Source organism: Aethalodelphis obliquidens, unplaced genomic scaffold, assembly GCF_003676395.1.
Source record: "Aethalodelphis obliquidens isolate GAN/ISIS:26980383/991018 unplaced genomic scaffold, ASM367639v1 scaffold23, whole genome shotgun sequence".
Lineage (NCBI taxonomy): Eukaryota > Metazoa > Chordata > Mammalia > Artiodactyla > Delphinidae > Aethalodelphis > Aethalodelphis obliquidens.
In genome coordinates, this window is record NW_020837967.1 from 1,319,096 (window position 1) to 1,346,415 (window position 27,320).

Sequence of the window (27,320 nt, forward strand, 5' to 3'; positions counted from 1 at the left end):
CTGTAGTTCTGTAGCTGGTCCTCAATCTCGCTGTGTAGCTGGGGCCAGACAGACACATCTTCCCAGCTATGCGAGATCTTGGGCTGGAAGTGGCTGTAGCTTTGTGTCTCCCACTGGCAAGCTGTGGGTTAGATGCTGTCCTGCCTGCTAGGCTGTGAGCTCTGAGGTCAGGAAGGTGTCCAGGGTTCACATTTATATTGCAGGTGCCTGCACACTACAAGAAGCAGTACACGTGAATATGTGAATGAGTCCATCCCCCAGCCCAGGGCTTCTTTGTGTGTCAGGCTTCACATCTGTAAACGAACAGCACTACCTCCTGGGACCGTTGGGAGGATCACACTGACTGAATACATATGTAAGTGCCTTTTGTGTGCTGGGCACCGTCGCAGAGACCTGGGAGCAGAGCAAAGGAGCGCCACAGCCCGGGCTCACGCGGAGCTGACCAGACCAGGGCGTGAGTGAGGAGCGCGGGTCACAGGGGTGTGTCCCAGCCCAGCCGGGGCAGCTGCCAGGATCAGCAGTGGAGCCCTGTCCTCGTCAGCCAGTGAAGACCAGTTTAGGTGGGGCTGGAGGGGACGTGGGCTCCTTGGTCTGAACGCTCATGCTACATGGGATCCCTGTGCAACCATTCCCCTCACAAGTCCTCAGTTTTGCCATCTTTACAGTGGGCATCTGAGGAAATCCATTCCTAGCTTCCTCCATGAAGTTTGTCTTGATCCTATGAGACAAAGAACTCCCTGTGACCTGTCTTCTCATTGGAAACCCCAGTGTGCTCCAAGGGAACTGCTGTGTCTTCCAGGAGGCTGCTCAGGTCCCCATTCTGGTCGGTGTCTAAACTGGGCTCAGAGCCCTGGGCTTTAAGCCCCAGTGCCCACAATGCCCCTGGCATTGGTGGCACAGTAGTGAAGCCATGTCCACAGGTGCTCAAAAAGCCAGCTGGAAGTGGGAGGGGCAGAACAGCAAGGATGCTAACCTTCCTCTGGCTTTGGGTTCTGAGGAATGCTTTCCTAGGTTCAGTTGTCTTTCTACCAGTGACGTTTGCCTTGTTTTTGCTGGGCCTCTCTGGAGCTGGCCCTGGCACTGCAGTGATGCAGCTGGATCGAGGTCTTGAGATAGTACAGCAGCTGGCGCTGGAGCCAGCCTCACCGCGGGAGGGCAGTGGAGCTGCAAGAGGAGAAAAAGGTCACCGGCGTGACTGCGCTCCCATGCGCCTTCCAAAGACCACACATCCCGGTGCTTTCCAGAGGAGCCAGAGCCCAAGAGCCCACAGGAGGAAGTCCTCCCAGGCTGAGGGGTGGTCCCAGGCCAGTCTTTGCTCCTGGTCGGACAGCGGCCCCTGGGGGCTTTGACCTGAGGGGCCCATAGGGACCCCTCCTCCTATGCTCATGTGCGCGCACCCCTGGCCTCCTCACCCTGGGCTCGGCTCTGCCTCCTGTGCTCCTGGTCCCCCAGCTGGGTCAGAAGAAGGTAGGCCTGGGGCTCCAGGTCTGAGCCCAGCGTGCTGAGCTGCATGTAAGCCATAAACTGCCTGAGGCTGAGGGCTGACAAAAATCCTCCAGAAACTGGTCCAGTCAGGTGCCCAGGAAGGAGCAGGTGGTACTGGAGGTAGACGGCGTGCAGCAGAGTCAGAGGCCTGGCCTTTCCTTCCTTTCCACAGGCGCCCCTGTGGGCCCCGGTGCCAGCCCCTGCCCATCCAGAGGCCAGCCCCACCTCAGCCCGCCCCCACCTGGCTGCCAAGCAGGGGCAGGCCTGGTAACAGGCAGGGGCTACAAACAGTGTCCATGCAGGAGACTCTGACCACCCGCCCCCTCCCTCAGGGAAGCCAGGCACAGCCCTCTGTCTGTCCCCGCCCCGCTGGAACATCCACCCCAGGGGGGCAGGGAGGGCTGCGCTGCTCTGGTCACTGCCCACAGTAGGGCTCCGTGCGCAGCTGGGCTCGGAGGATGGGCGACAAGGCCGATGTGTGATCGGGATACCCGGCACACCTCTGTCCTAAGCCCTCAGATTGGGGAAGGGGCAAGCACGGCTGGGCTGTGGGTATATGCATCTTCTCTGCAGACTGGCTCTGAGCTCTCAGCCTCCCCTCTGCTCCCTGGGGACCCGGGACCCCAGCCACAGCTATCTGACTCCTTTCTTCCTGCAGGAAAAGCCCTCAGCTCTCAGCCCTCTAGCGGGAATCACAAGATGTGAGGGATCCAGGGTTCTGCCTGAACCCCCAACCTCAGCCCCCAAATGTCACCCCGTGTGGAGACAGGAGTCCTCTCCTTGATGCCCACTCACTTCTTTAGTTGTTCCCGGGGTCCGTCCTCCTTCTGACAATGAGGGCAGAGGGACCCCTATCCAGAGGAGGCCAGGAGGGCATCACACGTGTCCACTACCTGCCTTGGTGTCCAGTGGGACTGGTGGACCCCGGACCAGAATGGAAGCCCGGGGGGGGCAGAGATTTTTGTCCACTCTGTTCACTGAACTCTGCTAAGTGCTTAGAAAAGGGTCTGTGCACAGTAGGTACTTTATGTACTGTTGACAGAATGAAACTTCTCGGATGTCTGAGTGTACCTGGGGCCCCCCAGCCAGCCGCCAGGGATCCCTGCTCTGGCTACACCCAGGACAGAGGACCCCGCCCAACAGACAGAACGTGAAACCTCCTTTACAAATGGGAGAGAGCCTGGCCCACGGTCACAGGATAAGTGAGGCTTGAAGCAGAAACCTTCCTCATGGAGGAGAGGAAAATCATAAATAAGAAGCACCACATCCTTTCCACAGGCCAGGCAGGTACTCAGCACTTCCCGTAGCTTGTCCCACTGAGTCCTGGCAGTAACCCTATGAGTTTGGTCCTTGTCATACCCCAGCTGTCACATGAGCAAACCCAGGAACAGAGAGGTGAAGCGACATTCCCAAAACACACAGCTGTGCTGTAGAGGGGAGAAGCACCCACCTTTTCACTGGCAGGCCGGGGACCTGCTGGGTGCCAATGACGTTTCAGCAGGTGGAGGGGAGGTGGGACACAGGAGCTCTGCTCCAGTGGGCAGGAACCAGATTCTCCACGTTCAGGGCTGACTTGTTTTCATGCTGGGGTGGACAGAAGGGGGACACTTCAAATAATGTATGTAAACAGTAGGAAAATGCAAAAATACAGCCATAGCAAGAAGCCAAAGCAATATATAAAGAATTTTCTCAGATATCCCCCCAAATATATGAAAAGTAATTTTGCAACTGACCAAGGAGGGGGCTGACTGGTGGAGGTAGAGGAAGGGAGGAGCCCAGACTCCTTGGGACCCTGGCCACTCAGGTGCAAAGCCCCTGGGCCTGTAACCCCCAACACACACACAAACACACACACACACTGGGCCTTCCAGTGGCGATCATTCTAGCATCTGCTTCCGGATGTCATCAGGCCTATAAGAGATAAGACCAATGAAACCCCAGGGGTGATATCACACGAGGCTAATGCACACACTCAGAGATGGATGATTACAGAAAGGGGTGGGATGTAGCTAGAATACAACTCAAAACTGGCGTGGGTTCTTGTCCGCAATCTTCCCCCCTTTTGGCCTTATGCCCTAGTCTCTCCCATGGAGGGGTTAAAATGAAATTCAGATACTCCCCTTCTCTGGCATGAAACTTTCCAAGGACCTCCCACATTTAGAATCAGGCCCCCAAGTGCCTCATCTCGGCCTGTGTGTCCCTCTGTCCCCTGGTACACAGGCTTACGTGATCCCTGGTGTCCTTCCCTGCGCCAGTTGCTCCGTTAACCACAGTGGGCACAACTTCCCCCTGGTGGTCACCGGCAGCACTGCAGCGCCAGACAGGAAACCAGAAATTAAACAGACCTTTGTTTGGGGTCATCAAGGCAAGCCCCACTTTTGTGGGGCTCCCAGGCCCCAGGGGGCAAAGAAGCAGGACCTACGGGATCCAGGGGGGAGCAGAGGGACCTTGGATCCTCCATGTCTCCCAGTTTCCCTCCACTGTCCTGGGACATCCATGAGGACAGGAGGCCTCACCCCAGGCAATGACTCCGCCCCCTTCCACCTCAGGACTGGAGGCTCCTGCAGGGAGGGTCTGTTCCCTGGCCCCCGGAGGAGCGGTCCAGGGCTCTACCATGTTGTGCACTACCCAGGTCCCCAGGCTGTCCTCTGCTCCCAAGGGCCCCAGGAGGTAGAAAACATTTACAGGACTCAGCACAGCGGGTCGCCAACAGAGAACCAAGGCCAACACACTCTTCTATGAAATCATGGAACCCTCGGGGTCCCGCCCAAGCACAACAATTTGTAGAGGATGAAGCAGGTCTTCCCTCCCGTATCCTGGTGTCCCCTGGCATGGGAGTGGGAGTCTTGGGAGCCTACCCTCGTCCCACGCGCTCAGAGCGGTGGACACAAGGCCTCAGACCCTGTCCTCTCCCCGCTGCCCTGGGGATGGCCCTGCCCAGACGACCCTGGGAACCTCTGAGTCCCCGCCCAGCAGCCCGGCATCTCTCCGCTCCGGATGCCGTGCGCCGCCAGCGTGTTGCTAGGAGACTGGGTGCTGGGCCTACTCCCTCCTGGACCGCAAAGCCCACCCGGCGCGTGCGCACATGCTCTCCCCAACGCCCTACCTTCCGTCTCCGCCCATGTGGGCGTGTCCACTGCCCACGAGCGCTTCTAGCTAACCGGCCGCGTCGCTAGCCAATCAGGGTGTCCACCACCGGGGCCTCCAGCCAATCAGGTGTCCACCATCGAAGCCGCCGGCCAATCGAAGTGTCCACCACCGTGCCGCCAGCGAATCCCGGCACCCACTACGGTGGCGTCCCTCGGAGCCGCGCGGTAGCTGTAGATGTGATCTGAAGCATGGAGAAGATACCTGTCCTGGGCCTGGGCATCTGGAAGGTGAGGCGGCCCCGTGGTCGGGGAGGGGCGGCGCCTTTCCTCGGCGCTCCCTGACGTGGAGGGGCCACCTACCTGGACACCCGCGGGGACACCCCCGGGACCCCTGCCTCAGCCTCCGCAGGCCCAGCTGATCGCCCGCACCTGCTGCAGGGCTCCTCCTGTGTTTGAAAGATGGAATATTTAGATATCAGATTTTCTAAAAATGGAGGTTGTCCTTATTCATATTGAATCCCAATCATAATTATTCAGAAATAACGTCCGGGAAAGCCCAGAAGAAAAGGTGGTCGTGCTTGGATAAGGGCGGGAAGATTGGCAGTCACCTCACAGATCAGAGCAGCAGCTAACCGGAAGATTGCGGAAATGTCTGTATCAAAGAGACAAGGAAATGCTGCCATTGCCAGTTTGGTTTTAAAAAGAAACCTTGATTTTTATTTTTTTTGCGGTACGCGGGCTTCTGACTGTTGTGGCCTCTCGCGTTGTGGAGCACAGGCTCCGGACGCGCAAGCCCGGCGGCCATGGCTCACGGGCCCAACCGCTCTGTGGCATGTGGGATCTTCCCGGACCGGGGCACGAACCCGTGTCGCCTAGCATCGGCAGGCGGACTCTCAACCACTGTGCCACCAGGGAAGCCCTAAAAAGAAACATTGAAACTTTGTCTTCTTCCCTGTGTAAAAACCTGATAGTGGAAGTACTTTGGACCTTTCTCTACTTCGGACTTTCTAATTCCTGTCAGTGATTTAGACATAGCACTAACTAAAAAGCTTTTCAAATTTGCTTTCTTTTAAAACTTAGTCTTCGGTAAAAAGATATCCATTTAAGAAGTCACATAGGGGGCTTCCCTGGTGGCGCAGTGGTTGAGAGTCCGCCTGCCGATGCAGAGGACGCGGGTTCCTGCCCCGGTCCGGGAAGATCCCACGTGCCGCGGAGCGGCTAGGCCCATAAGCCATGGCCGCTGAGCCTGCGCGTCCGGGGCCTGTGCTCCACAACGGGAGGGGCTCCAACAGTGAGAGGCCCGCGTACCGCAAAAACAACAAAAAAAAGAAGTCACATAGGAAGTTGTTGGATGAGTAGGAATTCGAATGATCCACCCTTGCTCATCAAAATATTATTTAAATTATTTCTTCTATCCACTTAACTCGTAGAGGCCAGGGATGTAGTTTAATTCATTGTGGTTTGGTAGAATGAGTTGGAATTATTTCCTCTTTACCTCTTGTCAGAAAGATTTTGTTTTAAAGTGGGGTGAATTCTGACTTGAACATTTTGTAGAACTATGTGTGTGTTGTGTTTAATTGCTTCATTTTAAAAATAACTGTAGGACAATTGAGCTTTATTTCTTCTTGAGTTAAGTTTTTCTAGGAATATTTCCATTTTATTTCATTTCTCCAAATTGTCGGCTTCTAGTCATTGATAATAGTTTCTTAGATTTTAAATCTCTGTTTTTATCTATATGTACTGCTTTCCTTTCATGTCATTTTTTAAAAAAATTGGTCTCCTCAGTCTTGTCATAGTTTTGTCTACTTTAGGGAATTCCCTGGTGGCCCAGTGGTTAGGCCTCCATGCTCCCACTGCTTGGGGCCCGGGTTCGATCCCTGGTTGGGGAACTAAGATTCCACATGCTGTGCAGCGCAGCCAAAAAAAAAAAATGGACAACAACCAAAAAGTTTGTCTACTTTATTAAGATTTTTCAAAGAACTAACCACTGGCTTTGTTGATCTTCTTTATTGATATTTGATATTCATTCTTATTTTCGTAAGTGGTTCTTCTAACTTTGAGGTGGACACTTAGTTCATTAGCTCCCAGCCACTCTGAATGTGTTCTCGTTAAATGAAGATCATTATACTGATGCATCTCGTGAGGTGATGTCAAGTTCAAGTGAGAAAGCGCCTTGTGAGCTGTGAAGCCCTTTGGGAACATGGGGTTTAATGGTCCTGTGAGCCGTCCCGGGCCTCTTCCCCTGGTTCCAGGCCCCTCGCCTGCTAGAACAACCCCGTTCACAGTGAGCATTTTCTTTTCCGAACTTCCGCATTCCTGATAGAGTCCATCTCGTTCCTTTGGGTCTGGCAGATGCTCTGTGTGATGGATTATCTTTGTGTGCACGTGTTACCTTCACACTTGGGCTGATAGTCTTTGTGGGTAGAGGGTGAGCCTGTACCTCCTTGCGGCTCACCTATCATCTTTATTCCTCCTAAATTTATTTATTCCTGTGTTCCATTCTGGAAACACGGCCTCTAGCTCAGTTATTTGCAAGCACTAAAAATACCTAAAGCGTTTTCCCCAAATAAGTAAAGGAATTTGAACTTAGATTAACTATAAATCCTTTCTGACTCTGACATTCCCTAATTTTAGGACAAAGGGATAGGAGTACCAATTCAGTAACTTCATTTTTTACGGATCATTGGCTGTGCATTCTAGAGTGCAAAGGGGGAATTAGGGTTGGCCTCTCCTGAATGTGGGTGGTTTACTTCTGTTCCTTGTTTTGCAGGCGGCCCCAGGGGAAGTGACGGAGGCAGTAAAAGTTGCGATAGAAGTGGGCTTGTACCACAACGAGAATGAGGTTGGAGTGGGGATCCAGTGCAAGGTCAAGGAGGGCATGGTGAGGTGGAAGGACCTGTTTATTGTCAGCAAGGTGAGCCTTCCCTGGCAGAGAGAGCGGGCTGCAGACTGCTCAGGACTGGGCCACGAGATGCGGGGAGCAGCACAGGGAGGGTTCTCGGTCTCCTCACGCGAGCTGATGACTCCACCTGTGCTTGAACCGGACGGGACAGGACTTCTGCGGCTTCGTGCAGATGCTGGGATTGGTGCGGTCAAGGGGTCGGGGACAGCATGACAGGCAGAGGTGACCTCTTGAGCAAAGGCACAGGGTATGGGACAGCGCGGGGTACAGGGGCCCATAAGAAGCTTGACGTTCCTACATGGAAAAATGTTAGGCAGCAGAGATGCGAGGCTGGGGAAGCAGATGGGCCGACGGTGGAAGTCCGGATGCCATTTGAGGAGCTTATTCTTCTCCCCTTAGATAAAGGACCACCGCTGAAGGCTTTGAAGTAGGGAGCTTGTATTCTATGTAAGAGAGACTTGTGTTGTGTCGAGGTGATCGTAGCCGCTGAAAGAAGCACGTGTTTGAACAGGAGGCAGGAGACAGGCGACAGTAACAGCCGTAGAGGCGGGGGTGATGACGGCCTGAACTAGGATGCAGGTCAGGACGGGACAGAGAAAGGATTACGGACATCCTGGAAAGGATTCCTCCTACATTAGGCTGAATGATCGCTGCTTGGGCGTCTCCCATGAGAGCACCTTTTCTGAGAATCTCATGGTGTAAGCTGAGCTGTCGCTCATCTTTTTAGACTAAACAAGAAAAACTGCTTCATTCCTAGTGCAGCTCTACTTTAAGTCATTGTATTAGTTTCAGTAAAGGATGTAGCAACTGTGCATCAGTCACAGTAACAGAGAGCAGAAGATGCCTAGAAAGCAAAACAAGAGAGGATGATTCAGAAACGACTTATGTATGTTTGGAATCCAATGTTCAGAGAATAATACTTAGAATAACGATAATAGCTGTCTTGCACTTACTGTCAGCTAATAGTATGATTTTAATGATGTACCAGGCACTGTTTTACACTTACTTTCTCAGTTAATCCTCACAAGCCTGTAAGGTGGGGACTGTTGTTAACACCCCATTATACAGGTGATGAAACTGAGGCACAGAAAGTCTTAGTAAGATTATCGGTCCCAGAAGCAGGTACTCAGGTCAGACCCTCTTACCCTGCCTGGGGAACTGCCTCATTTTCTAGGGGTCCCTGCAGTTGGCTGCCTAGGTGGTAGAAAAGTAAAAGGTCTCAGATCACTCAACAAATAGCAGAGTAGAATTCTATTTATGAGTAATTAAGAGCCAACAAAATAAAACAGAGGGCTTCCCTGGTGGCGCAGTGGTTGAGAGTCCGCCTGACGATGCAGGGGACACGGGTTCGTGCCCCGGTCCGGGAAGATCCCACGTGCCGTGGAGCGGCTGGGCCTGTGAGCCATGGCCGCTGAGCCTGCGCGTCCGGAGCCTGTGCTCAGCAACGGGAGAGGCCACAACAGTGAGAGGCCACGTACAGAAAAAAAAAAAAAGAAAGGAATCCAAAAGGGAGGAGCAGGTGTGGAGCCGGTGTGGAGCCGACAATTTTCTAGTTGCTCATTTTACAGTAAACTTTTATTTTGTGAGAACTGTAAATTCACATGCTGTTGAAAGAAATAATACAGAGAAATCTCGTGTCCCCTCTGCTCAGCTCCCCGCAACGTTACCATCTTGCAAGATGACAGCCCCATGTCATGACAAGGATATCAACAATGATACAACCCACTGAGCTTATTCAGATTTTCCCAAATTTGTGCTGGGCGTGCATTTAGTTCTGTGCAATTTTTTCACCTATGTGTTTCATGAATAGTGGCCACAGTTAGGACAGAGAACTTCTCCATCACCAATCCCTTTTCTAACTGTTCCCCCCTCTCTTCTGCCCCACTCCCTCCTTTAATTTTCCAGCTTTCTTGAGGTGTAATTGACAAATAAACTGTATGTGTTTTAAGTGTGCAGTGTGATGATCTGACACACGTGCACATTGTGAAATGATTCCCACAATCAAGTTAACTCCCGTCACATCACATAGCTCCCTTTTTTGTGTGTGGTTAGAAGGCTTAAGATTTACTCTAACAGAGTAAGTAGTAGATACTAGTGCCATAAATATAAAAATCAATTTTTAAAATTAGAATAGTTATAAACTAAAAGTACTATCCTCATTGTCAATTCTATTGGTTGATTCCATGAAAGGACATTGGATGAGATTCATCACACTTTCTTTTTTTTTCCCCCAGCTTTAATGTTGTATAATTGACAATTAAAATTATAGATAGTGATGATCTGATATTCATATACATGGTGAAATGATCCCTACATGCAATCAACGTAATTAACACATCCATCAACTGTCAGATTCCTTTTTTTGTTTTTGTTTTGTTGGGAACCCTTAAGATCTGTTCTCTAAGCAAATTCAATTCTACACTACAGTATTATTAACTACAGTCAGCATTCTGTACATGAGAACCTCAGAACTTACTCATCTCATAACTGAAATTTGGTACCCTTTGACAAACATCTCCCTATTTTCCCCACTCCGATCACATGCATGTTAGATCTTTTGTTATTATTCCACAGGTCCCCAAGGCCCTGTTCCTATTTTTTTAAAAAACCTACTTTCTCTCTCTTGTTCCCACTGGGTAATTGATATCACTCTATCTTCCAGCACACTGTTTATTTCCTTTGTTCCTTCAAATCTACTGAGGTTATCCACTGAGTTTTCAATTTTTATTATTGTATTTTTCAGTTCTAAAATTACCATTAGGTTTTTCTTTATGTCTTCTATTTCTTTGCTAGGACACTATTTCCTTGTTGAAACTTTTTACTTTTTCATTTGTCCCCAGTATGTTTGTAATGGCTTGTTGAAACAGTTTCATGATGGCTGCTTTAAAATCTTGGTCAGATAATTCTAATATCTCAGTCATCTTGGTGTGTGTATCTGTAGCTTGTCTTTTTTAATTCAATTTGATGCCTTGTTTTAGGTATAATGAGTAATTTTTTATTGAAATCTGGACATTTGGGGTATTGTGTATTCATTAAGTTTTAGATCCCTTTAAAAGGTCTCATAAAATTATATAGTGCAGCAAATTCACAGAACAAAAGGGGAAAAAACACACAAGAACTACAGACAGGTGAAAAGCCAGACTTCGAAAATTTGGAAAATATACTATGGTTAGCTTTTTCTGGGGGATCCATATCTCCTATGATCACTTCCAGGGCTGACAGCATTTCAACCTCAGTTATACAGGGAAACAAAACAAAACAGATAAACCAAAAAAGCCAAAGCAGCAGTAGGTTGGATTGTTTGAAATGTATCTTTATTTACTTTGGGGGAAAAAGACTGGGTTTAGAGATTTTTATTTCCTGCTCCAGGGACTCCAGCCATATCGCGACTGATCAGGCTAAGTGACATGCAACGAAGCAGGTACGTTCTCATCCTTGAGATGTCCTCCAATCATCAACCCAAAACTGAGAACTCTGGAGCAACCACAGACACTGCTGTTAATATTCAACATGAAATGGATAATTTGGATGATGAGACAGTCTAAAAGATAAAGGGAGAGTCTTAGTCAAGTAACTGTTTCTGGGCTGGGTAAAGAGAGGTTTCTTTTAAACTGGCTTAAGCATGAGAATTAATGTAGTTTTCTTTTTTGGACAAGTACAAACCCAACAAGTTTTATAACAACCATATACAATTGTATTACAATGTAATGAACACACTGTAAAAATAAATATACTTACATGCACTTGGGCACACACACAAAAATAAACCAATATATTCCATTTTTTAGGTATATTATTCTACAACTTAAAGAGATAAACTATTTGCGTTGATATTATAAACTCCCAAGAGGGCAGAAATAAGTTCTTCCTCTTTTAAAACAGTGCCAATCTGGTTTAATACCTAAAGTTAACAAATATTTCAAGGTGATGATGTGGAAGGTCACAAGAATATCACTGTTGTTCAATTTCTTTCAAGCACTCAGAAATAATTTACCTATGACTTTGTTGGGTGAAAAATTATATATTAGATCTAGAGATAGAGTGATTATAATATAAGCCACTTCAACAGGGGTTTCCATTTTTAGCAAAGGAAGTGAACTGTCTTTGTATATATAAAGTACAGTAAGTCCCCTATATGCGAACCTTCAAGTTGCAAACTTTCAAAGTTGTGAACGTGCGTTCCATCAACGTCAGGCATGAGTGAAATTACAGCTTGCCCGCTGTCTCCTACTACTGATGATCCTTCAGCTCTACCATCTCCCATCTCCTCTCCCTCCTGCAGGCAGTAACTCTTCTTGCCCGTTCACTCAATGCCAGCCCCTGGATGCCAGGTGTTGTACTGTACTACTGTACTTTTCAAGGTACTGTACTGTAAGATTAAAAATGTTTTCTTTATTTTTTGTGTTTATTTGTTATGTATGTTTGTGTGAAAAGTATTATAAACCTATTACAGTGCAGTACTATATAGCCGATTGTGTTAATTGGTTACCTAGGCTAACCTTGTTGGACTTACAAATGCGCTCTCGGAAGGAGACTCATTCTTATGTAGGGGACTTACTGTAATCATTTTCGAGGTAGGCAATGCTAAACCACTGGATAATTATTGTTGATTAAAATGATTGATATTAATTGTTAAAAATTACTACCTGCTTCTTCACTGTCCCTCACTTTTCCCTGTCTATCATTTTCTTATATTATTCATTCAACAAACATTTACTAATTACTCAGAGAGGGGCAGTTTTTTAAAATTCCTTCCCTACGAATCTAACGTTCTGTGGTAAACAGAAAGTAAACAGAATAGGTTAGCAAACCACACGGTATGTTAATTAGGGAGGTGGGCCAAGAGAAAAAGGGAGCAGGATGGAGGGGAAGGAAGGGCTGTACAGGGCTGCATTTTTAGATAAAGTGACAGAGAAGGTGTCACAGAGGTGCCATCTGAGTTAAGACTGACAGTGGTGAAGGAGTGACCATCCAGGTATTTGGAGGAAGAGCGTTCTGGGCAGAGGGAACAGACAGTGCAAAGGCCCCAAGATGGGCCTGATGCATGTGGGGGACAGCAAGGAGGCCACTGGGCTGCACTGGAGTCAGAAGGGGCAGAACAGCAGGACTTAGAGGCAGAGGCATGGGGAGACCATATCCTGCTGGACTTTGTAGGTTTTGTGAGGACTCTGGCCTTTACTCTGAGTGAGAAGACAGGCCACCAGTTACCGAGACAGGATTTCCCCACCAGACCTACTATTTTTTTTGTTTGTTTTTTGTGGGGTTTTTTTTCCAGAAAATAGTAGTGTTTTTATTTTTTATTTTTTTTATTTAGTTTAATTTTTATTTTATATTGGAGTATAGTTTATTTACAATTTTGTGTTAGTTTCAGGTGTGCAGCAAAGTGATTTAGTTATACATATACATATATCCATTCTTCTTCAGATTCTCTTCCCATATAGGTTATTACAGAATATTGAATAGAGTTCCCTATACTATATATTTTATATGTAGTAGCGTGTATATGTTAAATAAGTCAGACAGAGAAAGATAAATATCATATGATATCACTTATATGTAGAATCTAAAAAGAATGATACAAATGAACTTATTTACAAAACAGAAACAGACTCACAGACATAGAAAACAAACTTACGGTTACCAAAGGGGAAAGGTGTTGGGGGAGGGATATTAGGAGTTTGGGATTAACATATACAGACCTACATTTTTACCTCATTCACTCTGGTGAGTACGGGCAGAGACGAAGTACAGAAGCAGAGAGAGCAAATAGCAGCCACTTAGTTGATCAGGAAGATTCTGATACAAGCATGTGAGGTATGTGGGGTTTGGGGGGGTGGGGTGGGTGCAGGTACCATCATGAGCTCAAGTGTAGACTTGATAAGTTTGAGTGGAGTAGAGCAAATGGATATACAAGTCTTGGTCCAGGGCCTAGGTCTGGGCTGGATATAATTTGGGGGAGTGTATATTTACCCAGTGTTTAGAGCACGGGACTAGATTAAGTACCAAGGATGAGGATGTGGATAGAAAAGAGAAGACGTCCAAGGATTGAGCCTTAGGTCACTCCAAAGTTAAGAGGTCAGGTTGATGAGGAGACACCTGCAAAGACCAGGAGAAGGAATGGCATGGGGCATAAGGGGAAACCAGATCTGCAGTGGAGAGAGCATAGCTGAGAAAGTGTTTCTAGGAGGAGTGACCCACTAGGTAAAATAAGATGGATGAGAATCACTGCTGGGTTAAGCAAAGAGGAGGTCATGGCTGACCTTGACAAGAGGAGCTTTGGCAGAGAGGAGGGCAAATGCCTGGTTTGTGTGGGTTCAGAAGAGAACGGGGAGAGAGACAAGAGAGGAAGAAAGCATGGACTTCTTCAAGAAGTTTTGCTGTAAAAGGAGAAACGGGGATGGTGGGGTGAGCTGCAGATGAAGTCAGTTTGAGACAGAGCTTCTTTGAAGATGAGGGAATGTTCCAATGCCTCTAGGAGTAATCTCATGGGGAGGGGAAATCTGATGAAGTAGAGGGAGAGAGAGCAGGATGTAACCAGGTTTTAGACCAATGAGTAAGACAAAGAAGAGAGAGGAGACTTGAAAATATGTGCAAAGGATGTCCTCGTATTGATTGATCCTGGAATTTAAGCAGAGGAAGGACAGAGGGGCATGGAGTAACAGGGGTATGAGGGCTTGAAGGAAAAATGTTTTCCATCCACTTCCCTAAAAGAAGAGGCAAGAGAAGACCCTGCCCTTTGTGGATTAGAATAAATGGAATTCCTTCATTACCCTGCTCCCCCAGCATCTACAATGGAACAGGGTACTTACGAATCTTCTTCAAAATAGCGCATGTTTCTGTTTAGGCCATCTAGACTTTGCATATCCTCTGGGGTCAACTGGAATTCAAAAACCTATCAGAAACGTGAGAAGATCAATTCAATTTCCTGGAGGCAATTACTGCAGCCCCTACATGCCCCCCACGTGCAGATACACACACAAATTTATGTAGGAATTTATGTAGGTTTCATGAGACAGTTGTCATGAACTTGGGATTCATTCCCTGATAAAAGTCATGGGCATTTGTCCATTCAAAGAGTTGAGATTAGCAATTCAGGTCACCCTCAGAGACTTGTATTGAATAGCTGTGGTGGTAGCCAAGGAATCCTTGAGATTTTTGAGCCCAGGTCTCACTTCAGCTAACTCCTTCATTTTTTTAGCTGAAGAAATCAAGGGATGATTTACTCAGGGCCATACTGCTGAGTGAAAACCAGGACTGAGACTCAAACCTGACGCTCTGTCGACTGTTCTTTACAACCACCAGGCCTCCTCGCTTGTAGGATTTGGAGGACAGGACAGTTAACTATAGCACATATACGCATAGAATATACAGGGAGATAAGCTTTGCCCCAATACACATTGGGAGCCTCCCAAGTAACCCATCCCAGGGAAAACGATGTGCTTCTGTCAGCCCCCTGCTGCCCCAAACCCTAGCAGGTACCTGGAAGTTCTCCTTGAGCCTCTTCTCATTGAAGCTCTTGGCCAGAGCAGCCACCCCTCTCTGCAGCTGATAGCGCAGGGTGACCTGGGCTGGAGTTCGCCTGTGCTTTTCAGCAATGGTGTTGAGTACTGGATCCTGCAGGAGAACTGGATTGTCCTTTTTCACCCTGGGAGGGAGGCAGAGGTGCTATGTGTCTGAGGTTGTGTATCCATTCTACTTGGGGATAGTTCATTCAGGCTAGGGGTGGTTGATCCTCTAGAATCTTCCTCATTACCTTCTGGTTGTCTCAATATTTCTTTGGCTTCTTTTGGTAAATCCAAAGAAGGACAAGGGAAAGAAAGGGAAAATCGGGTAGTTTTTTCATCTTTTAAACATTTCTGAGAAACTTAGTAAAAGATTGAATAAGTCAAGAAGACAAAATTGTTGTCCACAGTAAGACCCAATGACCACCATCATAATAACCAAGAATTTTATAAGAATTTGCTATTGCAAAAAATGCTCTCAACTAATTGTCTCCATTTTGTCCTCAACTGTTAAAAGGTACACATCTATATTCCTCTTGAAGAGATAAAGAAACTAAAACTTACAGAAGTTGTAACTTGTCTCATATCCCTCAATTGCTAAGTGTCAGAATCATGGCTTGGAATTACCTTGTCACTCTTTAAATCCAAACCTTTTGAATTGGATGAACATTTTAATCAGTAATAATTACTTTATTATTCAATAATGTTTTATTGAGTCCTCACAATGTAGGCTAGGTAAAGGGTTTGCAAAGATGGATGATTTCTCTTGACTATACTTAATTTCCTCCAGACGTTGAGAGATGTCTCCAGAAGGCACAGCATCTAGGGTCGGAATACCTTTATAGAGATCATTACCATTTTTTCCTTAAGTCAGACCCCAAGGTAGCATATGCAACAAGGAGAATGTCCTTGGACTTGCAGAACTCCAGCAGTTTGCTCTGGTTGAGGTAAGGGTGACATTCCACCTGTAAATTGCCAAGCAGAAGTATTGGAGTGTAGGACCAGCAGGATTGCCAGCACCAAATTTACAAGGAACATACAGTGAATACAGATTCACGGCACCAGAAATACTTAGAAATACCAGGAACTTGGGCCAGCAAGTGACTGTCATCCACAGCTGTACCCATGGTGCACCAAATACAATAGTTTTAGTGCCTAAAAGTGTCTTGTGCTTTACCTGTTCATCCCTCCTTCCCTCCCCATGAACCCTTTGCAACCACTGATCTTTTCTTTCTTCCCTTTTCTTCCTTCCTTCCTTCCTTTCCTTCTTCCTTCCTCTTTCTTTTTTTTTTTTTTGGAGCACTTTTGGTTTTACAGAAAAAATCGAACAAAAAGTACAGTTTCCATATTTCCCTTCATTCCCTCTCCAATTTCCCCTATTATTAGCCTCTTACATTAGTATGGTACATTTATTTAAATTGATGAGTCAATATTGGCAGATTATTATTAAGTAAAGCCCATAGTTTACATTAGGGTGCATTCTTTGTGATGTAAATTCTATGGGTTTTGACAAATGGATGATGTGTATCTTTCATTACAACATCCAACAGAATAATAGTTATACTGTCCTAAGATTTCCCCTGTGTACCACCTATTCATCCACCCTTCTGTCCCTTTGTACCCCTGGCAAGCACTGATCATTTTACTGTCTCCATAGTTTTGCCTCTTCCAGAATGTCATAGAGGTGGAATCATACAGTAGGCAGAATTTTCAGATTGGCTTCTTTCACTTAACAATATGCATTTAAGTTTCCTCCATGTCTTTTTCTCGCTTGATAGCTCACTTTTAAATTGCTAAATAATATTACATTGTAAGGCTGTCCCAGAGTTTGTTTATCCTTTCACCTCTGGAGGGATGGAGGGACATCTTGGTTGCTTCCAAGTTTGGGCAATTATGAATAAAACTGCTATAAAACTCTATGTTCAGGTTTGTGTGTTTTCAGCTCCTTTGGGTAAATACCAAGGACTACAATGCTGGATCATATGGTAAGAGTATGTTTAGTTTTGCAAGAAACTGCCAAACTGTCTTGCAGAGTGGCTGCACCATGTTGCACTTCCATCAGCCATGAATGAGCGTTCCTGTTGCTCCACATCCTCACCAGCATTTGGTGTTGTCAGTGTTCTGGATTTGGACACTTTTAACAGGTACATGGCAGGAGGGTGGCCCCACCCCATCTGTGGTTTTTCTCTCTGTGGTCTCAGCTACCCACAGTCAACCATGGTCTGAAAATATTAAATGGAAAATTCCAGAAATAAACAATTCATAAGTTTTACATTTCACACTGTTCTAAATGGTGTAATGAAGTCTTGTGCTGTCCTGCCCCATCCCACGCAAGACAGGAATCATGCCTTTGTTCAATGTACCCACACTCTATATGCTACCAGCTTGTTGCTCACTTAGCAGCCATCAGATCATCTGTTGTGGTATCGCAGTGCTGGTGTTCAAGTGACCCTTATTTTACTTAGTAATGTCCCCAAAACACAAAATTAGTGATGCTGGCCATTCAAATATTCTCTCTCTCTCTCTCTCTCTCTCTCTTTTTTTTATTGGAGTATAGTTGCTTTACAATGTTGTGTTAGTTTCTGCTGTAAAACAAAGTGAATCAGCTATATGTATACATATATCTCCTCCCTCTTGGATCTCCCCGCCCCCCATCCCACCTATCTAGGTCATCACAGAGCATCGAGCTGAGCTCCCTGTACTATACAGCAGGTTCCCACTAGCTACCTATTTTACACATGGTAGTGTATCTATGTCAATCCTAATCTCCCAGTTCATCCCACCATCCCCTTCCCCACCTGACATGTCCACATGTCTGTACTCTACGTCTGTGTCTCTATTCTTGCCCTGCAAATACCATTTTTCTAGATTCCACATATGTGCATTAACATACAATGTTTGTTTTTCTCTTTCTGACTTACTTCACTCTGTATGATAAACTCTAGGTCCATCCACATCTCTACAAATGACCCAATTGTGTTCCTTTTTATGACTGAGTAATATTCCATTGTATATATGTACCACATCTTTATTCATTCATCTGTCGATGGACATTTAGGTTGTTTCCATGTCCTGGCTATTGTAAATAGTGCTGCAATGAATGTTGGGGTGCATGTGTCTTTTTGAATTATGGTTTTCTCAGGGTATATGCCCAGTAGTGGGATTACTGGTCATATGGTAGTTCTATTTTTAGTTTTTTAAGAAACCTCCATACTGTTCTCCATAGTGGCTGTATCAATTCACATTCCCACCAACAGTGCAAGAGGGTTCCCTTTTCTCCACACCCTCTCCAGCATTTATTGTTTGTAGATTTTTTGAGGATGGCTATTCTGACGGGTGTGAGGTGATACCTCTTTGTAGTTTTGATTTGCATTTCTCTAGTAATTAGTGATGTTGAGCATTTTTCACATGCCTCTTGGCCATCTGTATGTCTTCTCTGGAGAAATGTCTATATAGGTCTCCAGCCCTTTTTTCTTTTTCCTGCCCATTTTTGGATTGGGTTGTTTGTTTTTTTGATATTGAGCTGCATGAGCTGTTTGTATATTTTGGAGATTAATCCTTTGTCAGTTGCTTTGTTTGCAAATATTTTCTCCCATTCTGAGGGATGTCTTTTCGTCTTGTTTATGGTTTCCTTTGCTGTGCAAAAGCTTTTAAGTTTCACTAGATCCCATTTGTTTATCTTTGTTTTTATTGTCATTACTCTAGGAAGTGGATCAAAAAAGATCTTGCTGTGATTTATATCAAACAGTGTTTTCCCTTTGTTTTCCTCTAAGAGTTTCATAGTGTCTGGTCTTATATTTATACTTTTCTGAGTACAGGTCTTTTGCCCCTTAGGTAAGTTTATTCCTAGGTATTTTATTCTTTTTGTTGTGATGGTAAATGGGATTGTTTCCTTAATTTCTCTTTCTAATCTCTCATTGTTAATGTATAGGAATGCAAGAGATTTCTGTGCATTAATTTTGTATCCTGCTACTTTACCAAATTCATTGATTAGCTCTAGTAATTTTCTGGTAGCATCTTTTAGATTTTCTATGTACAGTATATTGTCATCTGCAAACAGTGACAGTTTTACTTCTTCTTTTCCAATTTGTATTTCTTTTTCTTCTCTGATTGCCTTGGCTAGGACTTCCAAAACTATGCTGAATAATAGTGGCAAGAATGGACATCCTTGACTTGTTCCTGATCTTAGAGGAAATGCTTTCAGTTTTTCACCATTGAGAATAATGTTTGCTGTGGGTTTGTAGCATATGACCTTTATTATGTTGAGGTAGGTTCCCTCTATGCCCAGTTTCTGGAGAGTTTGTTGAATTTTGTCAAAAGCTTTTTCTGCATCTACTGAGATGACCATATGGTTTGTACAAATTTCCAAGACTGAACCAAGAAGAATTAGAGAATATAATCAGACCAATCACAAGTAATGAAATTGAAACTGTAATTAGAAATCTTCCAGCAAACAAAAGTCCAGGACCAGATGGCTTCACAGGAGAATTATATCAAACATTTAGAGAAGAGCTAACACCTATCCTTCTCAAACTCTTCCAAAAAACTGCAGAGGAAAGAACACTCCCAGACTAGTTCTATGAGGCCACAATCACCCTAATACCAAAACCAGACAAAGATATCACAAAAAAAGAAAATTACAGACCAATATCACTGACGAACATGAATGCAAAAATCCTCAACAAAATTCTAACAAACGGAATCCAACAACACATTAAAAAGATCATACACCATGATCAAGTGGGATTTATCCCAAGGATTCAAGGATTCTTCAATATATGCGAATCAATCACTGTGATACACCATAATTAACAAATCAAATATTCTCTTACTGTGCTTAGTTCCCTGACCAGGGATCGAACCTGCACCCCCTGCATTGGAAGCACAGAGTCAACCACTGGACTTCCAGGGAAGTCCCATTACTGTACTTAATTAAAATTAAACTTTATCATAGGCATGTACATATAGGAAAAAATATAGTCTATATAGTGTTCAGTAATATCCATGGTATGGTTTGGGGCATCCACTGTGGTGGTGGTGGGTGGGGGGAGGTGTCTTATCCCACAGATTAGAGAGAACTATTGTATCTCACTTTTGTCTTAATTTGCAAATCTCTAATGATATGTGATGTTTAACAATTTTTCATATGCTTATTTGCTACCTGTTCAGGCAAACCTTGGAGATACTGTAGGTTCAGTTCCAAGCCATCACAATAAAGCAAATATTGCAATAAAGGAGCCACATATTTTTCAGTTTCCCAGTAAACATAAAAAGTGATGTTTACACTACACTGTGGTCTATTAAGTGTGCAATAGCATATGTCTAAAAACTACATACCTTAATTTAAAACGACTCAATTGTTAAAAAGTGCCAAAACAGTTACAATAGTAACATCAGCAGCTAGTGTCCAAAGGTACAGTACATGAGAGGGGAGCGCCATTGGTGACTTTGTTGAAGTGAGAAAAGAGTAAGATGATGATGAGGGACAAGAGGTTGGGGGGCCAATTGGTGGGGTTCACCTGGTTGCAGACGGGCTTGTACTTGAGCCCTGGCTTGTTCAGGATCATCTCCAGCTGCTTGCAGTTAAAGTTGGACACCCCAATGGACTTGGCCAGTCCTGCGTCCTTACACTTCTCCAGGGCCTGGGGAGGAAGAGGTGGTGAGGAGTAACTGGCTAGAGAAGCATAACAAATGGTAGCATGCTGTGGATGAGAGACAGTACGTGATGCAGATGTCAGTAAATAAGACAAGAATTGGCCAATAGGAGGAGAATGAGAAACAAAATAGTTTTTGAAATGGGTAAGGAGATAGAGTAAGAATGCAAGCAGCCAAGGCAGGGCCAAGAGATCCAGTGCGATCTTTAGCTAGCACCTAAAATAATATGATAGAACAATATCAGAACAAGCGCCAGGAGAATGGAGGTTGAGTCAGGTGCAGCCTGGGAAACAGGAAGTGGCCATGCCATCTCCCCGACCACCAGCTCCTTGTTTTCTCTTTGACCTCATTTCCTATTATTGACCACCAAATTCACTCTGTTCCAGCCACACATGCCCCTTTGCTGGTTTTTGAACATGGTAAGCTCTCTCCTATCTTAAAATCTTTGCCTTGATTTTCTTTATGCCTGCATCACTCTTCCTCCAGATACCCACTTAATCTACTTAATCCATTAATCAATTAATCAATTTCATTATCCATTTAATCAATTTCCTGCAAGTCTTTGGTCAAATGCCACCTTCTCAAAGAGGCCTGCCCTGTCCATTCTGTTTTTAATTGCCTATCTGTGCCCCAAACCCAGCCTGGCACACTCAGTTCCCTTACTCTTTCTTATACCACTGCATCCTTCCCCCCCACCAGTAGCACCTACCACTCTAGGGGGTCAGAGACCTTGGTTTTGTTCATGGATGTAGCTTGAGTACTTAGAAGTACTCAGTAATCATAAGCACTCAGTAACCACTTATTGAATTACTAAATAGAAGAAATGTGAAACTGAGGCAGAGGGACGTTCAGGGACTTGCCCAAGTCTACACAGGGGGCAGAATTGGACTACATCCTCCTCTCCTCAATTCCTTTTCTGTCCTCTCCGCCCCAAGGTGCAGAGATATGGCCTCTTTGGAGCTTCACTCACCTCCCATGTGGTACAGAGATCCACTGTGTCAAAAATGATGTTTCCGTGTGTGTCCTTTGGGAAAAAGTCCTCCCCAGGCTGGAGCATAGGAAAGAAGAAGAGGTTGGATCAAGCTATGTCTGGCCTCAGCCAATATGTTTGGAGCCTTTAGACCTTGAGGCTAATGGAACCATCTATCCTTATTCTTGAAAGGAATGGTAGTACATTGAGAAAGTACAGTTCCTAGAAATGTTTTTAACCCCTAAAGGTTTAATAAATATTGTTTGTGTCAAGGACAACTTGAGATACCCAAGACCCTATCCTAGTGAGAGCCCAGAGTGGTACCATAGCTGAATGGGCTCCTTTGTCCCAGATCCTTGTGGGATAAAGCTCTTCCATCCCTGCTTTCCACCTGGAGGTGGTCTTTTGAGAGAGGGACTTGTCACCATCTCAAGGGCTGAGTCTCATCCTCCTTAAATTTTCTGTGCCTTCACAGGTCTCTACACTGGCACGTTCCTCAGACACCAGTGGGCATGAGGTTGAAATTCAAGAGTACAGGGACTTGAAAATATACATAGTTGTCCACAAGATCAAGGCAAATACATTGAAACCAGTAAACCCATCAGTCTGGGGCTGGAATAGTAAACTGGGATAGGGATAGTTGCAGAAAAAAGAAAAAACAAAAAGAGAATATTGAAGTATTATATATGATTCTTCTCATTTTCACAAACTATATCCTCTTTTTATTTAGCTACTAATGATGTTGATAACCAAAGTAAAATTACTTTCGCTAACCTTCATAGCTATTGGGAAATGAATAAGATAAAGATCCACATAGCTCAGTTGAAGTTTCCTCAGTGAGCTTTCCAGGCAAGTTTGGACCAATTCTGGACGGAAAAAGGTGCTCCACAACTGCAGTGGTGGAAAGAGAAGTGGGGTGGGATTATTTAAGAATATTTAGGAGAGATTAATACAATGGCAAATAAACAACAACAACCAAAAACCCGCTCGTGGTCGTTGGGAAGTGACAAGTCATCCTGTGAAGCTCAGGATTCTTTATCATCATAGCTTATTTTCACATTGAATTAAGAAAGCATGGTAGAAAGTTAAAATATGGTCTTACACAGATGCTCTCAAAACTGAAAATACAAAAAAGAATTATTTGGTTTGTTTGTGCAAGATATATCCCTGGGTTCTCCCTCAAACATCATAAGTTATAATATCTGGAGACTGGGCTGGGAAACTGCATTTTATTTTTCATTTTTTTAAGAATTTTTTATATGGAACATATTTAAAGTCTTTATCAATTTTGTTACAATATTGCTTCTGTTTTATGTTTTGATTTTTTGGCCCCAAGGCATGTGGAATCTTAGCTCCCTGACCAGGGATTGAACCCACACCCCCTGCATTGGAAGGGGAAGTCTTAATCACCCGACCACCAGGGAGGTCCCTGGGAAACTGCATTTGAAACAAGCACATCAAGTGATTGTGATTCAGGAAATTCTATCTTGGCTGCATTCAGTTGTTAGGTTTGCCAAAGAAAGCTAGGCCCTTTAGGAATTTGGGGGGGAGGGCATTTTAGTTACTTCATTTTAGGAAGTAATAATCTAAGGAAAATCCATCAAAATAACTACAGGTAAGGAAACAAACGGATCCCATGTAAAGAAGATTAAAGCTGAGAGTTAAGAGGGTAGTGCTCTAGCAATACCTCATCTAAACAAAGTCGTGTGGAGAGATTCACATTCTGGAGCTAGAAGGAAGAAATATCCATTCATAGACCAGTATAGGGTTCACTATCATGGACACCAACTCCCTCCTCTTGGGCTACTTTACCTCAAATTCAAATGCTTTTTTTCTAGCAGTAGTCAGTTCAATGAACACGATGGGGAAAATTCCTCTTGTGTTCCATTTCCAATCCAACTTAAATACTAAGTTCTTTTATTTGTTTCAGATATGATATCAGTGGATATAAATTATATTAGTAAAAATGGCTTGAAAGTTTAAAAAATGCATTAGAAATACTTTTATAAACATGAATGTTATCCTCATATCAGTTCCGTGGTATTATATTATGTTTCCTACCTCATAGGAAAGAGAAATAAATGTCTATTGACAGTGCAATAGACTGAGATATAAAGACTAAGACTTAAAGAGGTTAAAAGACTTTTTTTGGTTAAGAAATTTCACAAAGTCAAATATATAGAATATTAAAAAACTAAAATTTGATTGTAGTTTCCAAAAGCCTACACTTTCTGACGAAATTGCTTTACCTCACACTACAGCTAAGAAAGATTGTCGCTTCATCAAAACTTGAGTATAACAGAGTTGGAAAAGCCAAATCCATCCCTGAGTTTGAAAACATATGATAATAATAACAGCTAGTATTTTTGAACATTTAAAATACATTAAATATTTTTAAAGATTTACATGTATTTTTTTGAAGTAATACTCATAAATATCCTGTGAGACAAATATTGTTATCTTCATTTACAGCTTGGGAAACTAAGGGACAGACTTTAGTTTGTCCAAGGTAAGTAAGTGGCAGAACCTGGATTCAAATATAGCAAGTCTGACCACAGAACCCACATTCCTATCCAGCTGTTCCAAACCAGCCTTCTCATAGTTCAAGGTCTGAGAGTGAATGAGAATTAAACCAATGAGAAAAGACATATGCCAAGAAATGATTCAGCTAAGAGTGAGCTTCCACAGATACATATGCGACTATACACAATACCTTTGTAGTGTAGAATAAGTCACCCCTCTTCACAGTGCCATCTGCAATCTTCATCTGGATGGCTCTCCCAATTTCTTCTTCATTTTGGTACATATAAGCTGAATCAATATGGCGGTAGCCTACGTCGATTGCTCTCTTAATGGCCTTTTCTACCTCACTCTTAGCAACCTAGAAGAGCATGAAAAGATAAAGACCTACTTGATTCAGGAACAGATGACCAATTCCATAAGCAGAGCTAGTCAGCAGAACCCATTGTTTTTCTAAGGGTTAAGAGCTAGTGGTGACAAAGCTTAATGTTGACCTATGACCGGCAGTAAATATTTAACAACTGACTCTGAAAGAGTCCTGATTTGTAGTATTAGCCAGTTTCTATGGTGGAACTATTCCCACCATTGCTAATTTCACGCAACCGATGCTGGGAAAAGACTCTTACAGTTGAATCTTTGAGCTCATGAGCTGGTCCCAGCACATCACATCATGAACTCTCTATTTCTGGACTTACACTATATACATGTATAGATTTACACAATATATAGATTTACCTTTCTAAATTAACTCACTCTGTAAGAGATCATTAAACTGGTTTCAACCCGGAAATCCAATGCCCAAAAATGATCAATGCGATGCAGATGTAACTTCAGAGAGAATAAATTTGTGATTTACCTTTGTAAACTTGGAGAAACACTTCAAACAACATTTGAGGAAGAATTAAAATGTAAAAAACAAAAACAAAAAAAAACCCTCTTTTTTTTCACTTAAAAATATCTTATAATTAATTCCTTCTTTGGTTACTAAGTTCATCCTTAGCTAATATTCTCCTTCACAATTTTGTTATTCTTCTTAGCTGCCTATTGTTCTGCTGGACCACCAGGCTGGACTTCTGAAGTTACCTATCATTTTCACAGCTCCATTATCCCCTCTACTTCACTCAGTAATTAAAAGGTCTTTTGGGTATATTTTTTTAATTTGCAACTCCTGATAAATTGACCAGTCCCATGGGGATGAACTGACTGTCCACAGATGAAAGAGCCAAGTCAAAGTGAAAGCAACAGTCCGTGCTAGTGTCCTTGTTACAAACCTCAACATCACACTCCACCTGGCTCTCCTGCTGGGAATCAAGCATGAAGTTCAGTCTTCCAAACAGAGAGAGAACTTCCAAGTGCCACATGCCTCTCCCTACAGCACAGTATTCACAGCCTGACCTGTAAGAGACTATTTTCACCTCAGACCACCAAAACTCCCTCTAAGTTGAATCTTGTCTCTCTTTCTCCAGGTCCTTTTGCCCCTGAGATTTCTCTGGATGCTCTACGATTGGAGGTGGTTGGGGACAACTTGGATATTAGAAATTACAGAGAAACTTCATCACAAGAAATTTGTGGCAACATCTCTGATACGTGGTAATCAAGACAACTGGGTTTCACTGATTCTAATCTACTGTGGAATGGCTACAACTGGACAGCAAATGAGAATAAAGGGAAAAGATGGACCCACCCCTGAATTGCTGAAAGATGAAGAACTTCTGTATCTCTTGCTATAGCATCAGAATCACTTGCCAGCTCGTTAGAAATGTGGATTTTTGAGACTCATCCCAGATCGAATGAATCAGAACCTTTGTGGGCAGAGCCCCAAAGTCTACATTTTAAACAAGATCCTCAGGTATTTTCATGCCTATTAAAATTTGAAAAGCACTGACAATGCACAAAATAACCTAACCTGGAGAGAAGCGTACTACACATTAAGAAAGTGTGGTCCATCTGAATTTCCCAAATTCACACAGTGACTGGTCTTGATCAGGACCCAAGTCTGCTACTCCTCCATCTCCAATACCATTCTGATTACCTGAGGAGGGGCAGAAGTGCCCAATCCCAGCATAGGCATGAAGAATCCATCATTCATCTTTAAAGAAAAAAGTCTCGTTTGACTCATCTTCTCTCACTCTTCTGGCTAAACAAACACTAATTTTCCTCTTTATTAAGAGAAATCTGCTGAGGGAAGAAAATAGTATTCAATAAAATTGTTATTTTTTTAACAGCTTTAATGAGATAATATTCACATATCATAAAATCCCCCCCTTTAAGGAACTCTGCTCAATATTATGTAACAACTTAGATGGGTAAAGAACTTGAAAAAGAATAGATACATGTATATGTATAACTGAATCACTTTGCTGGACACCTAAAACTAACACAACATTGTTAATCAACTATACTCCAATGTAAAATAAAAAGCTTAAAAAAATCACCCCCTTTAAAGTATACAATTCAGTGGTTTTTAGTATATTCATAGAGTTGTTACCACTACACAACTTCAGAACATTTTCATCATCCCCAAAGAAACCCACAATCATTAGAAACAAGTCCCCACCCGTCCTTCCCTTCAACTCCTGGCAATTGCTTTCTGTCTCTATAGATTTGCTTATTCTAGACATCTGATATTAATGCTCTCATACAATATGTGGCATTTTCTGACTGCCTTCTTTCACTTAGCATAATGTTTTCAAGGCTTGTCCATGTTGAAACTTGTATCAGTACTTCAGTCCATTTTATGGCTAAATAACATCCCACTGTATGGATATGACACATTTTATTTATATGTTCATCAGTTGATAAACATTTTGCTTTTTCTACCTTTTGGCTATTATGAGTAATTCTTTTTTTTTTTTTTTTTTTTTTTACAGTACGCGGGCCTCTCACTGCTGTGGCCTCCCCCATTGCGGAGCACAGGCTCCGGACGCGGAGGCTCAGCGGCCATGGCTCACGGGCGCAGCCGTTCCGCAGCGTGTGGGATCCTCCCGGACCGGGGCACGAACCCGCATCCCCTGAATCGGCAGGCGGACTCTCAACCACTGCACCACCAGGGAAGCCCAACCTCCTTGTCCTTTTACTCTGACCTCTGACGTTGGCCCCACTGCCTACAACTGCTTCTATCTCTGTCTTGCTGAGTATTTATTTATTTATTTTTGGCCTCGCCGCATGGCAGGCGGGATCCTAGTTCCCTGACCAGG

The 27,320-nt window shown here is 44.1% G+C and overlaps 2 protein-coding genes and 2 long non-coding RNA genes across 9 annotated transcripts in view; 1 reads left to right on the top strand and 3 right to left on the bottom strand.

Annotated features, from left to right (window-relative positions):
* Positions 1-962: 962 nt before the first annotated feature.
* LOC113628234 (uncharacterized) lies at positions 963-4,564 on the bottom strand. The gene is made up of 3 exons (XR_003435935.1): positions 4,344-4,564; positions 2,936-3,069; positions 963-1,164 (listed from the first exon to the last, which is right to left on the bottom strand). It is a non-coding gene; the product is annotated as an uncharacterized LOC113628234 (long non-coding RNA).
* A 4,364-nt stretch (positions 4,565-8,928) lies between these two features.
* On the bottom strand, positions 8,929-26,266 carry LOC113628231 (aldo-keto reductase family 1 member C3 homolog). 2 transcript variants are annotated; one of them, XM_027121514.1, is made up of 9 exons: positions 26,156-26,266; positions 24,317-24,484; positions 22,378-22,494; positions 21,604-21,681; positions 20,498-20,620; positions 15,834-15,943; positions 14,956-15,121; positions 14,286-14,368; positions 8,929-11,017 (listed from the first exon to the last, which is right to left on the bottom strand). In XM_027121514.1, the coding sequence occupies exons 1-9, from the start codon at positions 26,240-26,242 to the stop codon at positions 10,975-10,977; spliced, it is 975 nt and encodes a 324-aa protein (XP_026977315.1). In that variant the 5' UTR covers positions 26,243-26,266; the 3' UTR covers positions 8,929-10,974. The 2 variants fall into 2 exon arrangements, 1 of the variants encoding a protein (XP_026977315.1); XR_003435931.1 differs by lacking the exon at positions 15,834-15,943.
* LOC113628232 (uncharacterized) lies at positions 11,788-27,041 on the top strand. Its single transcript, XR_003435932.1, has 4 exons — positions 11,788-11,837; positions 17,011-17,122; positions 25,590-25,972; positions 26,994-27,041. It is a non-coding gene; the product is annotated as an uncharacterized LOC113628232 (long non-coding RNA).
* Positions 26,193-27,320, bottom strand: part of LOC113628229 (dihydrodiol dehydrogenase 3) — a 54,159-nt gene continuing 53,031 nt past the window's right edge. For 4 of the 5 annotated variants that reach the window (XM_027121505.1, XM_027121511.1, XM_027121509.1 and 1 more), the window contains one exon: positions 26,193-26,298. The gene's annotated coding sequence lies outside the window, so the exon portion shown is untranslated. Of the gene's footprint in view, positions 26,302-27,320 lie in introns of all 5 variants that reach the window. The other variant, XM_027121506.1, reaches the window with a different exon arrangement.

Bases quoted from the DNA above. Each gene is read 5' to 3' on its own strand.
- LOC113628231 (XM_027121514.1), bottom strand. From the start codon at position 26,242: ATGAGTCAAACGAGACTTTTTTCTTTAAAGATGAATGATGGATTCTTC. The intron at 24,485-26,155 runs GTAATCAGAATG...ATGCTCTTCTAG, and splicing joins GCACTTCTGCCCCTCCTCAG to GTTGCTAAGAGTGAGGTAGA. The intron at 15,944-20,497 runs GTGAACCCCACC...GGCAATTTACAG, and splicing joins ACAAGCCCGTCTGCAACCAG to GTGGAATGTCACCCTTACCT.